This window comes from Acartia tonsa, chromosome 1 (genome assembly GCF_053477335.1).
Source record: "Acartia tonsa isolate MP-2025a chromosome 1, ASM5347733v1, whole genome shotgun sequence".
Taxonomy (NCBI): Eukaryota; Metazoa; Arthropoda; class Copepoda; order Calanoida; family Acartiidae; genus Acartia; species Acartia tonsa.
This window is the reverse complement of record NC_137260.1, coordinates 59,956,835-59,979,151: the sequence shown is the minus strand read 5'-3', so window position 1 is coordinate 59,979,151 and position 22,317 is coordinate 59,956,835. Positions and strand designations below refer to the sequence as shown.

The following is a 22,317-nucleotide window of genomic DNA, read 5'->3' as shown; positions in this document are numbered from 1 at the left end:
CACCCTCCCGCACGCCCATGAAGTAAACTGTAAATAAATTGCATTTTGTTCTAAATAAAAAAAAATAAAATTCATTTCATGTATAAAATCACAAAATTTGAATGAAAATATAATTATTTTCTTATCAAATATTGATAAAACTAATTACACATTAAGTTAAATGATAAGTTTATTAATTATATATAATATATGTACTGTACATATATGCCTTTTCATAAAAAAATATACAATTTGCAGAGCCCGTCTGCCGCAGCCAAAGCTTTAAACTAGTGGTATGAAGTAGTTGGTGACACAACAATGGGGGTGTTACAAAAAAATTGCACACTTCGCACGCCAATGATCCAATTCAGTTACAATTTTGGGACTATATAGTGATTAGGTGGATTCAAAACCACTGATTACTCCCCTTTAATTTGAAATTGGAAACGCATGCCTTTAATTTTTCACACCATAATGGATTCGCCGAAGCCGTTTTTCAAAATCCTCAGCTATCAATAACTATTTTCAAGAATCCGCAGGAGCATAAAAATGCTACACAGGTCCAGGAACTAGGAACCAAGTTTTTGACAAATAATTCTAAGCGAAAATTTTGTTGGGGGGATTTTTTTGTTTTGGGGGGGTTAGGGGTGTCCCGCCGCCCAAGAAAATAGCTTAAAACCACCACAGGACCAGTAGGTATATTACCTGAAGAGTAGAAACCGATCGGTTTGGTGGTTACTGAGATCTTAAGGGACAGACGGACAGACAGACGGACAGACAGACGGACAGACGGACGGACGGACAGACATCATTCTACTTTGTATTATAGATATCCAATTAAAAATTAATTTAATTGCGTTTAAGTTTAAATGTTTAAAGTCTAACAGCAAACGCGTATTCAAGACCCAATTTTGTTTTCCAAAATGGCGATTTTTTTGCGTACTTTTAAGCCGAATATATTTTTGGTCACATTTTAAAAATTTTAGCTATTGCACGTGCTGCAAAAGAAAAAGTACGAATGCAAAGTTAGAAAAGACTAATTTTGTAAACACAAAGTTAACTTCTTTTGCATTTTCAAATTTGGAACTGCGTCACAAAATTTGCGGATTTTGAAATGTTCTTGAAGTGGATGTATAATTACTTGGATCTTACACCAGATTTTCATGTTCTTTAATAAAGTTAACTCTGTAGCGGGCTAAAATAAAGATCTCGCCCGTCCTCTTTCCTCTTAAAGGATAAACGGCCCGACCAATAAATGCGGGGGGAAATTGCAACCTAAATTGACGAAAATTTTTCTCCTCTTATATTATCCGCGTATATTCTGCATCCATTGTTATAAAATATTTTGGGGTATAGTTAGTTAAATCTAGAAAGCTTTCTAGACAATTAACATTTCAACTTATTATGTTTTATGACGGGCCAGCCTCAAAAAAAGTAAGGATAGGTCATTTGGAAAAAAAATATTTCCACAGAAAATAAAAATTGCGATTTTCTTTTTTTTTGCGAAGATTGAAAAATTTGCAAAACTTGTCTTAATTGGAAAATACATATCAACATTTTCCAAAAAATCAATGGGTACAAATTGAAATAGTTAGCAATGTCTTTAAATCGTTCTTTTTGAATTGCCGTTTTATAGATCTTAAGAGTAAGCATACAAACAAATTAACAAACAAATACATTTTTCATTCAGAAATTAAGAAAATAATAAACAAAATCGTTTTCTTCTAATATAAAAATAAATTCTTGGGAAATTTTTCTAATTCATTCTGATTTAGAAATATCCTGTTTTTTTGTATATAAATTGTTTACACAATATTTTTTAATAATATTTTGTTATTTTTGTTCTAAAGAACTTAAGGCTCGACAACCGCCGTAGCTAATATTTTAGCGGCTTCTGTGACTTTAGCGTCTATTTGGCCTGAAATTAGTCGGCTTAGGTGGATATCATTACTCTAATAGCTGCGGCTGTAGATTATTGAATTACTGACGGCTGCAAATATCCAAAAAGTATGCAGAAAAATTAGTGGGTTTTTTTCAGTTGTGTGTGTGTCTAAATGTTTAAGATGACATGGGCCTGTTAGTAACTTAGTCACGGCTTCTCTTTTTTTTATGGACGTTATACGTACTTGTCTGTTTGACTGTGTGTGGCGAAAGATCTTGCTAACCACTGTACCGATATGGTTCTCCTTTACAATACATCTTCTCATGGGTCATGGGAAGGTTCATACTATTTTTTTATTTTCTTTATTACAAAAAATTGAAAATTCGGAGTCGGGGTTGACTCCTTCTTCCCATCTCAATTGAAAGTAGGGGCCTGTAAGGGCGTAGCCGCTAGTTTATGTATATTTGAAATCGTATAAAAAGGCAAAGAAAGAAAGATAGGTCAATGTAGATTGTACATCATAGATTTTTTTGTAGCATACCTGTCGAAAGAATCAATAAATAAGTTTTCATCCCTTTTTCCTTTTTTATTCTTTCCTTGCGTTTTTTCATCCTTGTTTCCTTTAAAGATAAGACTATAATTTGCAGCGTATACCTTTGTAAAAAAAGTTATCTAAAATTAATTGTTGACTTTTAACCTTTCGTCTAATGTTCACTTTCGTTCTGCAGGTACTGTAAAAATACACATACAAAAATGGATATATATAAGTGGATATTATGACAGGGGGAAAATTCAAAATTGTCGTCCATTTAGCTTGTTAACATGTAAATCGTTTATTGTTAAGTTCGTTCATCAAATAGTAGGGGAGGGGATGGGGTAAAGGGGGCGGAACGGATTAAATTTATTTTAGTCCACAGCAAGCTTCATTTCATTGGAGAACATGAAAATCCGGTGCAAAATCCACGTAATATCATATCCATTCATATAAAACAGCAAAGCAACGTATAATTTGCTAGCTTTACTCAAAACATTAACATTATGATATAGTCATTCACAACGAACTACCGATATAGAAGTTGCGCTGAAGCTAAATAATAACATTCAATAAATCACTAGGTCCTAATTCCTAAGGGATAAGACAATGGACCAAAAATTATGTACACCACTAATATGATTATATTGATAAACAAAAATACCCTTCTTTGGATAAAAATAATATTAGAAATGTTTTAATAAGCTAGCTAGTTTATACCAACCAATCAAGCCTCAAATAAATTTTCCAAAGTTTGTTAGCCAATATATGAGCGAACGTGGACCCTTAGGTGTTCATTTGAGAAAGGATATTAAACCCTAAACGGTTAAAAACATGTTCGTTTATTCATTGGCCTAAAAACTGTAGGGAATAATTTACATTTCAACGTCTCGTTTCTCCCTGAAATAAATACTCACTAGTCCATGCAACAGATCTATAGTATAGATGTATATACAAACAACTACCTCCCTTCCTTTTTCAAAGACCTCTTTCGTCTGCTTCTAAATTATTTTCTGCTACTTGGCTGTGTTAATATTAGCGACACCATTGGTTGATTTTTAATGACCCAATAGGAAGGTTGCACAAGACGGTTGTGATGGGGAGATACAGTTATTTAACCCTTTCTCACTCTAGTGTTTACTCTAATGCCCATGCCTCATACACATGATATAAATTAATTATCCTTGATAACAAAGTGCACAGTCGCGTTGTCCGCGATTCTAGTCCTTACTTGATTTTTAAAAATGTGGATAATAATTAGTCATACAGGGAAAGGATAATCAACGATAAATTATCTTTTACCCAAAATTCTGTCATTTGTAGTTGATAAAATTTGGGGGTAAAGAAAGGTTTGTAGATTAATAAGATCATATTTGTCTTCTTCTTCTCTGATAATATTATTATTAGACTTGAGTTATCATTCACTTTGTTCATGTCTACGGATAAGACATTGGACGATAAATTGATACACATTACACATCACCAATTATGATTGACAAAATTAGCATTTCTTTATGTTCATGATGGACAATGCCAGTATAAACCAACTAATCATTATTGATTTTATAACTTGTACCAAATTAATAATAAGATGGACCACTAGGGGGGTGTTAGCTCCGACTCCCTCTAAGAATCAAAAAACCTATTACTCCTTTTATTGTCACAAAACACAGGGATCTAAGGGGATAAGACAATGGCCGATAAATTGATGTACATCCCCAATTATGATACACAAAATTACCCCTTCTGTAGATTAGTGGTTAAAACCTTTGGACACTCAACTTAATGAACTAACCAATCAAAATTCGATAAGTCACCAAAGTTGTTAGGCCAACAAATTAGAAAATGTTATTTTAAAAACTTTAGGGACTAGTGTGATAAACAGACCAATGTCTTCTCACTCACTGCCAAACTCGCAAATGTAAGTGCACGCCACTGCACTTAAACTAATATAGTTTTCGAACCATACCCTAAAGAAAAAAAAACCTCGAGGCCAGTGGGACAGCCAGAATAAAATTACAAATAAGATAAAAAAAATCAAAACTCGCAAATGTAAGTGCACGCCACTGCACTTAAACTAATATAGTTTTTGAACCATACACTAAAGAAAAAAAACCTCGAGGCCAGTAGTGTAGCCAGAAAAATATTACAAATAAGCTAAAAAAAATCCATTCTTAGTGGGGGGAAATGGAAAAAAAACTGCTTATGTAATTATGAATATGTGATGTCAGTATTCAACAATTTCAAATATGACCTGGACACAAACTTATGGGAGAAAGGTATGTAAATCTAGTTCTAACCTGATATTCTACATTTTTAGACAAAAACTTATTCTAGAAAAACTATTAAAATAACTCCAAATAAAAATCATATTTGGTTCAAGTAAAAAAATAATCAAAAAACTAATATGAACAAGGATGACAACATCCATTAAACTGAAGCTCAACAAATAAAGCGCTTCTTAAAGACACAATATTAGAGAAAACACTAGAGTAGGAAAGGGGTTAAATAACTGTATCTCCCAATCCCAATGTCCTTTTGCCGACTCTCAATTGGGTCTTTGAAAATCAACCAATAATGTCGAGAATATTAACACAGCCAAGTAGCAGAAAACAATTTGCTAGCAGACAAAAAAGGTCATTGGAAAAGTGGAGCAGGTTATCTGTATATACATCTATACTATAGATCTGTTGACACAGTTCCCCTTATTCCATTAACCCTTAACAGTCGGAGGGGGGGGGGGGCGTTGAAGGGACCCGACCGTTAAGGGTTAAGAATATAGTTATTGCTGCGCTACTAATGAACCAAATTGTCCTTGTATCATTGTATAATAGCATGATGTTAACTAATTTTAGCCTGGACAATATATCTACATTATAGATGTATTACCTCCCTCACTTTTTCAATGACCTTTTTTTCTGCTACTTGGCAGTGCTGAAACATATAACACCATTGGTTGTTTTTCAATGACCCAATTGAGAGTTATAACACGGACAGTGCGATGGGGAGATACACTTATTTGACCCTTTCTCCCTCTAGTGTTTTACTCTAATGCCTGGGCAAAATTATTTCAACCTTCCCATTTATTCATTAAAGCTTCTAGGCCATGATCAATACAAAATTGTTGTACTTTTAAATTAAATTAGTGGCTTTGCCCCTTGCCTCGAGGCTTTTTTTATTAGAATGAGGCAACATTTTCGTGAAGGATTTCCCTTCTTAGTCAAGCAGTTAGCGAGATTTAAAGCTTCAAATAGACATTGCTCAACCATGTATAGTATGTAGATAGGAAAATTTTTGTCCAACAAGCCCGACATTAAAGCGAAACTAGACAAATTAAGACTGACTTAACACATACGAACAGCATGAAGTGTGTTGAGAGTAGCACTCAGAAAACAAGTCTAACGAATTGAAAAGTAGGCTCAAAATTCAGAATTTACGTTTTCACCCTTACAGCCGTAGTTTTAAGATGATACGCTTATAATCTCCTTCCTAATCATCAAAGGAATCAAAATACAATTTGTTAGAACCTCAGTCGTTAAGACCGATCATAGTTAATCTAATCGGCGTAACATTCAAACACCCAACCTGAACAATCAGAAAAACGAACTAATTAAGAGTCATAGAGTAGCAGTGCTTCAAACATCGCCTACTTTTTAAAAACTCCTTTCTTAACATTGTAATAGTACAAATAGTGTTACCACATAATAATAACGCGCGTCCTTCTTTAATTGATTAATTTAACAATATTTCTATTCTGATAAGCCTAAAATCAAGATGTTTCACTCAACAGTTTTATTTTATCTCGTATTGAGGCAGAAAAAAATTTTAATTAATAGGAAGGATAAAAATGGATAAGTACAAAGTACAAGTTCTTCGCTTTTATAGATATCATTATCCTTGTTAAATAAAAATTAATGAACAAATATTATTTCTTGAACAGTTTTATTTCATTACCGATAGAAATGAACTAATAGTGTTGCCACTAAATTGGCATAATTCTGAATCCAGTAATATTGTGTGGGCACCCCCTCGCGCCCCCACCACATAAGTGGCAAGGGGGCCAAGGGGGGGTGTCCACACACACGCACAGTAAAACATTCAATACAAACAAAAAAATGTTATGATTATGAGATCATTTTGCGAATTAGCAGTTCTTGTTCAAATAAAAACATATTTTACTTGATTTTTTGTTACTTTATTTGCGACCATTTCTTGAAATTATTAAAATGTGTATATAGGAGGAGGAATATGGTCTCAAAATTTCAAATCTATTTCAACAATAAAATTACAAGTCTTTAAATATTAATAAACTCTAAAATTGCCATATTAAATCACAAGATTTGAAAGAAATAAGTATGCCAGGCGTCTAAGAAAAATCTTGAGAAATATGACAATTTTTAGAGCAAGATTAGGTGTAAATTGTGGGTGGAGGGGGGAAGGTTTGAATGATCATAACATAGTACATTTACTATAATAATAATAATATTACATTGAAACGTCTACAACTGCATGAATTTTCTCTAATCTGGCACCTCTGCTAACAGAAGAGTGACCAGACTTTTTTTTTAATAATTCAATTTTTATACATAAATTGTGTTATTATTTCTATAAATAGGAAAAAGGAAAAATGTAAATATGTATAGGTGGAAGAAAAGTGTTTAAATAATTAAACTAATCATATGTTTTTGAATGCATGGTAATTATAGTATTATCATAAAGCGGTTTTTTGTGTTTGTTCTTAAATTCCAGTCTTATTAATATTTCTACAAGTTGAACAAACACATTATATATAAAACCATGCATATTCAAATATTCAGGATGAATGCTAATATACGTTATAAAGAAAAAATGAGAGAGAGGGGGTGTGTGTATTAACAATAAACGCCAAAAGCCTGCAAAAAAAAAAGGAGATATGAAAGGGGGGTGGGGAGTTTGAGAATAATGAGAATTTGGAGGTCAGTGGCTTTGAAAGAACTGAAAATAAGGAAGTTTGTTTGAATACATTTTTTTACACAGTTTAACAATAAACAGGGGTTGTATGTTTTTCAAATTTTTTTATGGCTTTTTTATGTTTACAAATAAAAATATACAACCCTGTATATTTTCCAGCTTAATTGCCATATAAAATAATAACCTCAAAATTATATTATGTAACATTATTTAAACTTTTTTTTAAGGGTTGGTTTAATGTGTATAACCCAATTTGTAATGTTCATGTTGATATATTATGAGGGTTTATCAGGATTTCTTATCATAATTTGACACAAGCTGAATGTGGAGCAGAGAGTTAGTGTTATCAATCAGCCGAAACTCACTTCACGGAAGTAAATCAATAAAATAAAGCTCATGGTTTGTATGTATAGTAAAGGAGGAGAGTAACACATCGTACTAGCTGGCTGATTGGCAGCTGAAATAAGCGGGCTAAGCTTTGAGTTTATGGCGATGGTTTTTTAAAATTAGTTTCGGCTCAATTAACATTAGATGGTTATCTAAAACACTCCACTCTGTGTATAGGCTGATGATTCAAACAAGGAGTTAACTTGCTGGTTAGGTGGGACAAGGACAGGTCCAGTTCACGGTTTCGCGGCGGCGGCTACGCCTGCCGGCCAGTCTGAGGGTGGTACAGCTGTGGTTTATCACGGGTACAGCTTCAATGTTAGGGAGCTTTATTTACATTTGTTAGGTGATTGACTGGCGCAGAATAGCGCGCGCGCATCACGCGCGTCAGCGACAACTTCTTGTAGGTATAACAGGAGAGTTCCAAATTGGAACAGGACCCAGCAACAGGATTTGTTGTGTACAATACTCACACGCACACGAACACCATTTTGGTAGAAGTAAAAGTACACATTCAATAATCTAGCTACGCATCTAGACTTCGGCACAAAGTGCATTTTTTTGTATTTTTTTCAGAACGAATTTTTTTGGAAACTTTTTTTTGGTTTGTTTTAAATTTTTTATGTATTTTTTCTGAACGTTGATTTTTTCACTGAGTGTTTATGTTTTTTTTTCTTTAGTAAAAAGAGTGAACTATACAAGAATGTTTGGGGGGAGGAGATATGGGGGAGTGGAGGGGGTGTGGCTACTCTGTAGATGAGACTGGACTGTCTGACCGTCTCTTAGTTGTAGCCGACTCCGATGGCAGGTGGGGTGCGACAATCCTCGTCACTGTCGTAGAAATTTCTCTGTATTTTGGGTGACAGTCCAAGTTGTAGTCGTCTCACAGCCTCTTTCAACAGATTTCCTTCACTGAAAATAAAAATAAATAAGTTTTGGAAATAGTGCTAGGAGCAATAAGGGAGGGGGGGGGGGTCTGACACTTTTACGTTAACAGGTATTATATGCTTTGTCGTAAGAGTGAGAGGATATGTTATTGGGCAAAAAGTCTCAGAACTCCCCTCCCCCTTAATTATGCATTATTTCCTCATCAGAAAGTAAAATTCTTACCTATCCCCCCCTCTCTTTTAATAATGCTGAATATTTTGACAGACAACTAGGATTTAATTAAATACATTCAACTATAATGAAGACAAACATTCAAATAATCTTTATGCTAAACAAAGGGAAAAATATCTTTCATTTGCCTATTTCAGTGGATTAGACAGTTGGTGATTTAATGGAATTAAAATATATGTACGATATTAAATGAAGGCATATATATTCGTAAATGTAAAGCAATACAATTGTAAGCTAAGATATTAGCGTATTCAAATAAAAACTTACCTTATAGGTAAAGAGTTTAATATAGAGTAGTAAAGTTAATAATATGTACAGAGGCAAATTTATGTGACCAAATAAAATGTTTAGAAGCTAAACTATAAATTGTCTTTAGTATGACGCGGCGAGGGAATGCTTTCAGATCTAGGAGTGAAGCTTCTCTGATGGTTGTGTTGACACGTACTGGTGAAGTTTATTCTCCGTCATTCAACAAACGAGGACAATTACGTCCAGGGTAGGACAGCAAAACTCAGCCAACATTTTTTTATAATATAAAAAAGAGCTCAATTTTAAGGCAGACATTGTCAACAAATCACAGAATGTGACATTTTAGCTAGAAATGTATATAAATCTATGCATGTAAAATCAGAAAAAAAGAGCAAGAAAATTCCAAAAAATGTAAAGACGGGCGACATAACATAATTATAGAGAAGAACTATGTTCTATTTTAAATGGATTAATAAGACAAGAAAAAGTTAGCTAAGATTCAAATCGATTAAAATTATTGTTTAGAATTCCCCCATTTCTACTATTTTGTAGGTCATGCAAAGAATATATATTGATTTTTTACGCCTCCCGCCCCAGCTAGACATGTGTTTTTTTCTAGAAAACTTTGTACGTGTGTGAGTCATCGATTTTTTTAATATCGATTATTATTAAATACTCCACCACGGATTTAAACAGAACAAAATAACCATAAATAGCGCAGCAGCAGAGATATGTACTCAAAAGTAAAATATAGCTGTGGTATTCATGCCACTAAATTAAACTATGATATTTTAAGTTGGTAAATGCTAGTTTATAATCAGAATAGCTGGAGCCTTTAGGGTGAGGAAGGGCAAGTCTAAACCCTTTTTCAGTTAAAGTTTTTATTTAACAAAAAATTGCATTTTTAGGGAAAGTGGAGATACCATCCCCATAAACCTAGAAATAGTTAGAAACCTTTCTTAGACCTATAAAAAGCTTTATTGTAAAGGAGAACCATATCGGTTTAGCGGTTATCCTGATCCTTCGCTACAGACAAATAAAGTTTACTACTTTATATAAAAGGATTAATCTACACTATATACCAATAACAATTCAGCTGAATAGAAAACAATTTTCTAAAGGGTCATCATACAGACAAGATGTACCCCAATTATAGAGTGGCTGCGCTCCAAATAATATGTATATTCCCCTCAGATTATTGAACAGCTGTTAAATGCCGGCTTTCTCGCCCCCCACCCACCCATCTCCCCCCTCCGACGGTGGAACTATAAAACATGCTTCATTCTACATACATATACATTTTATATATATATATATAAATATATCTGCCAGGGATAAAGAAGTAGGACACTATACAATTAGAAAAAAAAAATTTGTTAATATCTTATTTCTGGTGATTTTTCATTAAAAGCTGTTGAACATTAGTAAAGATTATTAATCAATTTTTAATCCATTCACCTATCCCCAACTTCCCTGCAAAATCCCTTTCCATTTAATAACATTGAAAATTTCCATACCCCCCCCCCCCCCTCTCACTGTAAATAATAGGATACGCTATCCCCCTCACACCAATCCCATTCCCTTCCCCCCCAACTAAGCCTGCCTTACAAAGCCAAACACACATTCTCACACAAATGCAAACTTTTTTCGTCATGGTTGCCAAAACTCAAATTTCAAATGATAAAAAAATAATAATTAAAAAAATAATGTTATTTCTTTAGGATTTTAGAAAAATGGTTTGATTTTCTTAATTAAAATTGGAATACTTGGAAAAATTTTATGTTATAATAAGTGTTACATTTAGCCCGACCCCCCCCCCCCCCCCTCAACAAAAAGCCGGCATAATAACAAGTATAAGACAAATTTAAAAGAATTTATACAACTCTAAACATAGAGAAGTTCTTCCATCTGAAAATAAAATTAGATAAAAAATTTACCTGTGGCTGCTTAACACGAGAAAAACACTAAAGTTTTACGTACGGGTACGATTACTTACTTGTTCTTGGCTTAACGTTACAGTCGATTTTAATCAAATTAAATCATTATTAAAGTCCTAATTGTTCAACCGTAACACCAAACAATTGAATCGTACCTAATCAACTCGTGAAGCATTTCTAGGGGATCCTCCATGCGATCCAACTTCTTTGACCCGTTTGCCGACATGCTGGGATAGCGCTTGCGCGCCGCCACACTCCACTTCTTGCCGCGGTGTGGTCCGCCGCCCGCGCCGGCTCCATCGTCGCTGCAGTCAACACACTTGCCGGCGGAGCCAGTGCACGAACCGCCGCCGACCGCTGAACTAGACTGCACTTTACCAGGTATGAAGTAGGGCGAGGCTCGGCTGTTGCGCGAGCTTAAATAACTTTTGGCTTTTCTAGCGGCGGGTGTGCACGAAGAGGGGGCCATGCTGGAGGCCATCGACAACATGGTCGAGGACGGGATCAGCGTGGATTCCGTGGTGGAGGTCGGTGAAAGGAGATGGCGTGAGAAGTCTGTAACGTTGAGCCCCCCGTGGGAGTCGCCAGCAGAGCAGGCGCCTGGTAACCCTGCCTGCTTCACTGCACTATTATTATTACTAGTTGGTCCCCCTGCTCCCCCCTTCTCAAATGACACAGCCTCATAAGTTAACTTTAAATTATCTTTGATGTTTTGGACCAAATGGTCAACGTCCTTACGTATCAGTTTAGTTTCATTTTCTGATAGCAAAAGCACATTTTCTTTTGCAGGCATTTCTTTAAATGAGGAAATTTTGAGCGTTTTTTGTTATAAATAACAAATAGAGTTTCACAGAGAGAGTGTATGTGCTTTGTACGCCTGGCAGCAGGCGAGTGAGGGGAGGATAGGCAGAGCTAGGCTGACGTGACGGGTCCACAGAGCAGCAGCTTGGCTGACGTGCTGGGCCAACAGAGTAGCAGCTTGCCAGACGTGTAGGGTCAATTACGCAGTACTCTTGCAGCAGCCGTGCTGGGACAATTTTGTTAAGCTGTGATAGTAGGGGCTAAGTTTTCTCTCCTTCTCTGCTGAGTCAACAGTTTTAGTGGACGTGTTGGGTTGTTTGTTCATGTAACGAATTTTTTTATTTCGTTGGTCGAGTTGTTAGCTTTTGTGATATTAAAAAACTTTTTAATGTAAAATCTACATTGAGTTTACACAAATAAGATAGAAAAATGTTCTTTTAATGTAAAATAAGTTTGTACAGTGTTAAATTTAAAGTGAAAAAGTTCGGTGCTCTAAAATTCTTGCCCTAAATGGAAAAAGAGAGAGAGTTCAAAAACTGGCTTTCCGTGACGGTTCGGTGCAGGCGAGGATGAATGTATATGGGGTGAAGTTTATTTTTAATAATCTGTAGACTTATACCTTAATTTTATCAAAGTAACATATTCTTTCAAATGTTATAGAAATTATACTTTTTGGGTATTTTTAAAAAATTATACTATATCCTTAAAACAAATTTTGATGTTTTAAATAAGATGTTTTATTGAAGAAACTTAGTAACTAGATTTTAATTACTTGTTAAAAATGTGGTATTTCAAGTTAATAACCGATGGTTTCAAAAAAATATTCAAATAAAATCGTTTTTGCTTAAATTGTAAAAATAATTATAATCTACAAATCATATTTTTTAATAAGCCACCCCGTCCTCCTTACAAACTGACAAAACAGTCAAAACGCTTGCTCGCTCGCTTCCTATCCCCAAAATAAGGTTTTTCCTACTCTCTCTTTTGTCATCCCTTTTTCTGCCTTGTTTTACATTTTCTCCCAATTTTGGGGGAAATGCAAAGGGAAGCAATAACTCTCACAAAGTGGGGTTATCGACCCTGTCCGTCGGTTTGTACTTATGTTCTATTTTGTTATGAAAGGAAAGAGTCGGGAAAAGAGAAGAGTAAAATAAAAGGAGCCATCTATTTTACTCTCAGAGGAGGAGGTAAACTATCGCGTAATGCGGGCATACACATTCCCCTTTTATATTTACTCTTTTACACCCTCTCTTTTTTCCTATTTTAGATTACATCTCCTAAGTAGAGAAATTTTTTTTTCAACGTTTTACGCACCAACCCACATAAAACGCACATACATACATTAACACATCGCTTACATACAATTGCTGCAGCTGCTCTATCTCTTGCCTTCCCCTTTCTAAAATTCTCCTTGCATAGTGCAGCTAAACAGCTGTTACGCCAATTTTTAAACCTCGAAACAGTACGACTAAAAAGAATAGTTTTTGCGTAAAATAACAATTTTATTACTTAAATGACATACTTTTCCCCAAAATTACTTTTAGTCATATTTTTAATAAAAAATTTGAGTTTCAAAATAATTTAATATTTTAAATATATTTCCAAATAAAATCAGCGGAGTAATATTTTTCTGCAAAGGAAGGTAAGGCAGTGAAGGGGGGGCGGTTGCGTCAAAACAAATGAACTAAGACGCAGGGATCTAGAACTTTTCTTGACTATTCATTTTTTTTTTAAAAATAAGCCCATAAAAAAATGAATATTTTTAAATATTAGGTATGGCCAAAAGTCTTTAAATGTCTAAATTTGGCTTTTTAAACCATATAAATTTATATTTTAAAATATTGTCTAAATAAAATTTTGTAAGATACAAAGATATTTTTTTTGAGATCCAAGGAAAGGTTTCGCGATTTTTTAACAAAATATTGAAATAAATAAATTCCAACATACAAAGTGTAACAAGACACTCTTAGTCTTTTAGAAATGTTTAGAATATTTTACAGCAATAAAACTTTAAGAAATTGAAATGATATAGTTTTATTCAGGCGCGCATATAGGATTTTAATAGGAGTTATAGGAGTTAACCTGGGGGTGCGCGAAGCGCGTTTAAAATTTTTCTATGCTGCTAAATTTTGACACCTTTCTTTGAATTTAAACGGGTGCAACAAATTTTATACATATTATTGAATTTAAGAGGTTGTTGACACCCCTTAAACCCCACTAGGGCACGTCCCTGGTTTTACATCATATCAAAAGTACTAAGCATTATAATTAATATATCTACATCTGTTTAGCTTTCTAATTTTTATGTGTCTTAAATTGCTCTCAATTTCTCTTTTATGACATTACTAGCGGCTTTAACCCTAGAGGCCTCTAGGGGCACTTGAGGAGGGGGGATCCCAATAAATTCCAAAACCCATTTTATCAATTTAGATCTAATTTGGAGGGGGTAGGGGGGTGGCATCCTCCCCTACAATAGTTATAATCCTTCCCGGGACCTATGAGAAGCTACCCTGTTAAGGAGTACCCGATCGGTTCAGCGGTTAGCGAGGTTCTTCGGTACACTAGCATACAAACAAACAGACAGACATCGTTCTACTTTGTATTATAGATTAAGCTAATTTATAGCAGGTGATTTGTGTAGCAATGAATAAATATTAAATGTTCAGAAGAGAAAGCTATTCAGTTGAATCTAATAATTAGCCGGCTAAATTCATGCATAATAAAGGGGGAGGTCATTTTCTAGTAAATTCCGTAAAGGTGTGTAAAGGTGTGTGTGTTATAAGGCCTAAAAATAGTAGTAGAACGATAAGGTGCTCCCTATTGTTCTATTCAATAGGGAATACAAATATATAGAGCACCTTATCGTTCTACTACTATTTTTAGGCCTTATAACACACACACCTTTACGGAATTTACTAGAAAATGACCTCCCCCTTGTTAGTTTTCAAAAATCTTTAGAGTAGTGAATTTGCAAAATCTTGACCAATTTTGTTGACCAATGCACATAAATATGCTCTACAAATCGCTTTATCGATGCTGCTATCGTTAAAACATTTTTAAAAAGGTGTGCTAAAGAATGAAGTTATCCTATTATATAAAGTAGTATGATGTCTTTCTGTCCGCCTGTCTCTTAAAATATCCACCACACTGTTTTTTTTGTTTTTTTTTAAAATTACCTCTTGGGGCAAAGCATTAGAGGCTAGGGGAGAAACCGCTAGTCCTATTATATAAAGTAGTAAGCTTTTTGTCTGTAACGAAGGATCTTCTGAACCAATATGGTTCTTCTTTACAGCGAAGTTTATTATATGTAGGTCTAGATTAGATTAGATTTATTATTCTTGGGTGTACATACATAGAAAAAAAAACAATAATAAATAAATTAAATGAGTATTATGTATACAAAATTTCTTCCCTAAAAAGTAGGGTATGCAGTAATGTGTATTCACACATTGTTTTCATACAGGCCATATAAGTAAGACAAAAAGATAGAAAAAAAAGATAATAAGCAATAGATAAAATCATATTGGAGAGGAAAGAATGATAATAGGAAGGATTAATTAGGGCATACAAGTCTCACTCCATTATTGCAATGATAGAAATTTAAGAAATTTTCAACAGATAAATTTTAACTAATTTATCAGATTTTAAACAATATTGAAAAGAAATTTAAATTTATCTACATTCTTGACATAATGGGTTGTTACACACTAGAGTTAAGCTTGATAACAAAGATTTTTTTTAGATTTTTAATAAATTTTGTTCTTGATTGATTGTGGGTTAATAAATCATGGTCTATGGAAAGTTTAAAATTATTGTAGGGGATCGAGTGTAAAATACCCACCCCCCTCCAACTACATCGTCTTTCCTTTTCCTTTCAAAAACTTAAGTTAAAAGTAAAAGGTCAACTTCCCCTACCCTCCATTCCCTCATGTGTCCCTAGAGGCCTCTAGGCAAAGTAAGTGTGTGAGTAAATATTCTTACCCATTTTATCCTTTCAAATAATCAGATATAAAATGGCACATCCCAAATTTGAAAGCAGTAACCTGCGGGTCCATTGTGTCCGCCTGGAACCTGGTATGGAAATTAAATCATCATTACTCAGGTAAATTAATATTCAATATACGTGGATATTATGACAGAGTTAAAATGGTCTTAAATTTTGGTTGCTAATATGGACATCACTTATTTTCCAGTTTGTTCATCCATTAGAAGGGGAAGGGGTGGGGTAAAGTGGGTGTATGTATGGGGGGGGGGGGCTTTTTTTTGGCCAACTACAAGTTTCACTTAGAGTACATGATAATCTGGTGTATGATCCAATTTATAATAAATTCATTCTCAAGCATAAACTCCCATAATAACTTAAAATTAGCCTCTTGAAGATGAAGGGTTCTGCAGCTAAGAGACAAGTAGTGTCTCCTTTTCTGTCCAAGCCCAGAGTGAGGTTATCACCCAACTGACAATCAACCATTTGATTACATGACTAATGTCATATTACATTCACTATCTGTAACCATAAAAGAAACAATTAAGATCATAATTTAGATTTTTACAAACATTCTTCAATTTAAAATATTTTTATTAATACGTTTTAACTTTTTTAGTTATGCCAAAGAGAATAACCTACAAGCCCCATTCATAATGACTTGTGTTGGAAGTGTTACTAAGGCTACCATCAGATATGCAGCTCAGCCTACAGCGGTAAGTCACGTGTTAATAAATTGTTAGTGTAACTAAGGCTACCTTCAGATATGCAGCTCAGCCTACAGCGGTAAGTCACGTGTTAATAAATTGTTAGTATAACTAAGGCTACCATCAGATAAGCAGCCTAGCCTATAGCTGTAAGTCATGTGTTCATAATGACTTGTGTTGGAAGTGTTACTAAGGCTACCATCAGATATGCATCTCAGCCTATAGCGGTAAGTCACGTGTTAATAAATTGTTAGTGTAACTAAGGCTACCATCAGATAAGCAGCCTAGCCTATAGCTGTAAGTCATGTGTTCATAATGACCTGTGTTGGAAGTGTAACTAAGGCTACCATCAGATATGCAGCTCAGCCTATAGCTGTAAGTCACGTGTTTATAATGACTTGTCTTAGAAGTGTAACTAAGGCTACCATCAGCTATGCAGCTCAGCCTACAGTGGTAAGTCATGTGTCTATAATGACTTGTGTTGGAAGTGTAACTAAGGCTATCAACAGATATGCAGCTCAGCCGACAGCTCTAAGTCTTAACTGTTTCTTTTAAGGAAGAGGAGTACACAGGGTTTTGCAAATGTGGGGGGGGGGGAGGGTGCAATTTGATACCCCATTTAAGCCAAACTCGAGTGGGTGTAATACAGAAAAAAAAGAAGGTTGTTATTTTATTGCCAAGGGGGTGATTACACCCCCCTAAAGTTCAGCCACTGTATAATCAACATACTTAAAAGTTTAAATTGCATCCTTTGTTACTGTTTCGAGTGTAATTTACAGTCCAATGTCCCATCCCTTCTTATGTTTTAAAAGTAAATTTAAAATATTCATTATAATTAGAAAATTGTGCATTATCAAAATATATTTTTTTTTATTTTAGGACAGCACAGTTGATCTGAATGAAAAGATGGAAATTTGTTCACTGGTGGGGACACTTGGAGCTGGAGGTCACCTACACATTGTGTTAGGTAATATTAATTTGTTCACTGGTGGGGACACTTGGAGCTGGAGGTCACCTACACATTGTGTTAGGTAATATTAATTTGTTGGTGGGGACACTTGGAGCTGGAGGTCACCTACACATTGTGTTAGGTAATATTAATTTGTTCACTGGTGGGGACACTTGGAGCTGGAGGTCATCTACACATTGTGTTAGGTAATATTAATTTGTTCACTGGTGGGGACACTTGGAGCTGGAGGTCATCTACACATTGTGTTAGGTAATATTAATTTGTTCACTTGTGGGGACACTTGGAGCTGGAGGTCATCTACACATTGTGTTAGTTAATATTAATTTGGTCACTGGTGGGGACACTTGGAGCTGGAGGTCATCTACACATTGTGTTAGGTAATATTGATTTGTTTACTGGTGGGGACACTTGGAGCTGGAGGTCATCTACATACATATTGTGTTAGGTAATATTAATTTGTACACTAGTGGGGACACTGTAATATTAGTTAATATTAATCGCATATTTTTAAAGATAACTTTAAGGAATGTAAATTTATCATTCTATGTTTAAATTGTGGCTACGCCCCTAGCATCTAGTAGGTCTATATTCAAATGTGGGGGTAGGTGACAGATAACTAGCCAAGAGTCATTTTAAGACCTATACATCCCTAGACTTATGTAAAGCTTCCCTAAAAAACAAGAACTCAATTGTTTCATAGGGTTTGACAAAAAACCTTATTATACTCTATGTTTTGTTGTACAAAGCAAAAAAATTCTCTAGTATACTTTAAGCCTTTTGGGAAGGATTAAATCGGTTTTCATATATTTGAAATGATTGAAGGTTCATTATCAACTCCAAAAACCATTGCATAACCTTATTGTAATGTTGTTAATTTAGTATACTTTAATCATGTAGCGGGACAAAGTGTTTCAAAATCAGCCATTTGACTATGACTAGTGATTATCCATTATCCATCTCTTTTTTAGGGGTTTTCTTTCCTACTTCTCTCATCTCTCTCATTTTTAGGACGTCACATGGCTGAATTTTGAGAAGTTTTGTCCCGCTACTTAATCATAAATTTATGAGATATTTTTTTCAGGAAGAGAGGATGGTTCAACCATTTCTGGACATGCTATTGGTAAGTTAATTATTTTATATTTTTTTAAAACTTGCAATAGTTTACCAGCATTACAAACAAGATTTGTAGAGTAGCTTCTAGTAAAAATGTGTGACAACATCCATACAAGCAAAGCTCTGAAACGGTAGGACAAACAACATTATAACTGAATAATCAGAATTCAGAATATAAATGTATAAAAGTCGAAACAAAATTGTAAGTAAATTTGTTGAAAAGTGCTTAACTACAGGATAATGCTTCAGGACTTGATTATAGAGATACTTTGCCTATAACATTGTACTTTTTTGACCTAGGAATCAGTGTTCCGAAAATCAGATCAATCGGATAATAATATCAAATTAAACTTTGCCGTTAAAAAAGTAAAAAAATCGACATGTTTAAACTTTAAAATGGACATACGGACATTCTGGTTAACTGTAATAAAGTTGCTACGTTTCTAAATCGTACATAACTACTACAGGAATCACCATACAAAGTTTGAAATCGATTGGACAATTCTAACATTCCTAAATTAACGCAAAAAGCTATCCGTTCCAGATGGACGGACGAACGTACGTACCAACCCTTATTACAGAAGTGCTTCGATTTTTAAAAATTATAAATTGTATATTTGTTTATTTTAAGCTTTGCTATTTTAAGATTGTTAAATTGCTTTAAACAATCCGTAAAATTGTATTTTATGCATGGATTAAAATCTACTCATCTGTGATTTAAAAAAAAGAAAAAAAAAATTCCAAAGACAAGGATGTCATTATACATTTCACTTTTTGGATTTAAATATTTAACGAATTTGTCTTGTATTCATAAATAAGGGGCTAACCCCTTACCAAAAAAAGAATGGAAAAACATCTAAACATGAGTTTAAAGCATATACTTCATAAGGGTTAAAAATTCTTATTTTTTTTAACAAATAGTATGAAATATCTTCAGAATATAAATTTAACTAAAATGGTCAAAATAAAAAAGAACAATGTAAATTATGTCCACAAATAGCGCAGTAACAGTAATACATTTAAATATATTGTGTTTAAAAGCAAATTTTTATAAAATAATTAAACTTTCATGGTTATTATAAATTTTATATATATATAAATTTGATCCATAGTAGAACACGGGTCAAATGAATGAGTTTTGAGGGGAAATATGATAACAATATTGATAGTCATTTTATAAAACTTTTAGGTGGTTGTTATTAACCTTTTGTCTTAGATGAATAATAACATTAACCAACAATCCTTAAGATCATTATATAAAGATGATGTCAAGGATCTAAAGGAATAAGACAATAGCCGATAAATTGATGTACATCCCAAATAATGACGCACAAAATTGCCCCTTCTGTAGATTAAAATTAGTGGTTGAAACGTTGGAACACTCAACTTAATAAACTAAATAAATCAAAATTTAGAAAATGTTCCCAAAGTTGAATAAGAAAACGTTTATGTAAACTTTGAGGACTTTTGAAATAAACTGCCCATCGTCTCATCTCTCACTGGGATGATGTAAACCTTATTGTTTTTTTTTAAGGAAACCTGGAAGTGTTTACAACAGCAGAAATAGTTGTCGGCGAGTGTACAGACCTAGTATTCAACAGAACTTTTGATTCAAGGGATTTTTCATAACATTTTCAGTTTTTGGGTTGCAAAGTTTTTTTCTGGGGGGGGGGGTCATTTTTGTTTAGGGTGGTGGTATCCTACCCCTTGACCTATGAGAAGCTTCACTGAAAAGGAGAACCATAATGGTTTAGCGGTTACCACGATCCTTCTGTTCACTCAGACATTTAGACGGGGATCCTATTACTTTTATATAAGAATTAATGGCTTAGATGTAAGCCTCTATGGGCCTTTTTTTAAGGGAAGGGAGGCTAAATTTTCCAATGGTGATTACTCTTCGGGGGGTGAAGCTACCATCTCAAATAAATGATTAAATAAAAACGACCTAGTAAAATGGTCTTGATCAATTTATCAAAAATTGTAAACATTTTTCTCTGACAAGACTCCTCAAGCCAATAAAGAAACAATATATTTCTGATTGATTTTTGTTAAGAGTAAATGGGTTAAATCAGGCAATAGTTTTGTTCCATTAAAAAGATAATATTATGAAGAATTTGTTTTAAAAAGGACTGGATTTGATGAACTGGATATTCAGAAACGAACATAGTAACTGCCAAAGACTAAACAATGATGTTAGCATCCATGACAGAAAATCAATAAGAAATTAAATATTTTATGTTGCATTTATCGTGTTTATTGTATGATTTTATATTATGCTTTCAAAAATAAACCAAAGATTTTTTGTATCCTTGTTTTTATTCAGTTTTATACAACGGTTTATAATGATAAAAGAACAGTATATTATAATGCAGAAAATATGGCAAGGAGTTAGATGCAATAATTGAAGAACATTTAGAAAATTGCCGTCAATTTAGGTTGCCATTTCCCCTTTCTTTTATTGGTCAGTTTGCCTATCCTGTAGATGGCGTTGGGGTAAAGGACCGTTGATGGGGGGACCTTTATTTTAGACAGCTACAAAGTTCACTTTGTTAGAGTACATGATAATCTGTTGCAAGATCCAAGTAATAATATATCCATTGAACATTAACACCCACAATTTACCCTGTCCCGTTTTAGAAAAATTTTGTTAAAATTTTTGCCCCCAGCCATAATATGGTTGATTTATGCAAAATAATGACCCATGCAAAATATTTTTTCTGTAATGCAAAAATTGCGATGGTACAAGCACTGCAAAATTTTTAAAATTTGCAAAAAGACCTGTTTTTAAAGCTCTTGTACCATCTCAATTTTAAAGATTTTTTAAAAATTTCAATTCTAGTGTGTCAAAATAAACCTGAAATTTACCCAAAAAAATGGGGGCAGTCTCAATTCTAACATATGAAGGACAAAGGTGTAGCAAGTAATCTTTCAAAGTAAAAATTGCCAGATTTCATACACAAATAATAGGGTTAGGCCGGATTGGATGGATACAGATATCCGGCTGATATATAATTCTGGATATCAAGTATTTAGGTTTATATTGACACACTAGAATTGAAATTTCATAAAAATCTTTAAAATTGAGATGAAACAAAAGCTTTAAAAACGGTCTTTTTGCAGATTTTAAAAAGTTTGTCCATCTCAATTTTAAAGATTTTTACGAAATTTCAATTCTAGTGTGTCAATATAACCCTAAATACTTGATATCCAGAATTATGAATCAGCCGGATATCTATATCTATCGATTCCAGCCCAACCCCATTATTTATGTATGAAATCTGGCAATTTTTACTTTGGAAAATTACTTGCTACACCTTCTTCCATTATATGTTAGAATTGAGACTGCCCCCATTTTTTTGGGTAAATTTCAGGTTTATATAGACACACTAGAATTCAAATTTTGTAAAAATCTTTAAAATTGAGATGGTACAAGAGCTTTAAAAACAGGTCTTTTTTTGCAAAGAAGTTGTATCAACTTTTTTTTTTATAGCTAGCTGGTTCTTTTAGTAAGTAGTAGATGTAAAATTTTTCATAGAATTCAGATATGCAATCGGTTTTTTTGTAGACCTCTTATTTTTTAAGTAATTTAAGTTTTTTAAAAAAATAATTAAGTCGGTTTTAAGGTACTAAAACGCAACAAAATAAAAGAAGAAAATGGCCAGTAAGAACAAAAATAGTAAGATCTTTAATTTGACACCTTACTTTTAAA

At 33.8% G+C, this 22,317-nt stretch overlaps 2 protein-coding genes across 8 annotated transcripts; one reads left to right on the top strand and one right to left on the bottom strand.

The window, feature by feature from the left end:
* Positions 1–6,318: 6,318 nt before the first annotated feature.
* Positions 6,319–12,328, bottom strand: LOC145325131 (uncharacterized). Of its 4 annotated transcripts, none has more exons than XR_013881403.1 (3): positions 11,191–12,328; positions 7,528–8,642; positions 6,319–6,998 (listed from the first exon to the last, which is right to left on the bottom strand). XR_013881403.1 is itself a non-coding variant. In XM_080167990.1 (2 exons), exons 1-2 carry the CDS (start codon positions 11,826–11,828, stop codon positions 8,513–8,515), a joined length of 768 nt encoding a protein of 255 aa, XP_080024116.1. In that variant the 5' UTR covers positions 11,829–12,328; the 3' UTR covers positions 6,319–8,512. The 4 variants fall into 4 exon arrangements, 1 of the variants encoding a protein (XP_080024116.1); XR_013881404.1 differs by having other exon boundaries at positions 6,319–6,950; XR_013881405.1 differs by having other exon boundaries at positions 6,319–6,705.
* Positions 12,329–15,791: 3,463 nt separating this feature from the next.
* Positions 15,792–20,912, top strand: LOC145325105 (bifunctional protein GlmU-like). 4 transcript variants are annotated; one of them, XM_080167971.1, is made up of 7 exons: positions 15,792–15,938; positions 16,438–16,534; positions 17,405–17,471; positions 17,852–17,872; positions 18,577–18,615; positions 20,143–20,225; positions 20,737–20,912. In XM_080167971.1, exons 1-7 carry the CDS (start codon positions 15,850–15,852, stop codon positions 20,773–20,775), a joined length of 435 nt encoding a protein of 144 aa, XP_080024097.1. In that variant the 5' UTR covers positions 15,792–15,849; the 3' UTR covers positions 20,776–20,912. The 4 variants fall into 4 exon arrangements, with proteins under 4 accessions (XP_080024097.1, XP_080024105.1, XP_080024089.1 ...); XM_080167979.1 differs by lacking the exon at positions 17,852–17,872 and adding an exon at positions 17,724–17,744; XM_080167963.1 differs by lacking the exon at positions 17,852–17,872 and adding an exon at positions 17,660–17,680.
* Positions 20,913–22,317: the final 1,405 nt, after the last annotated feature.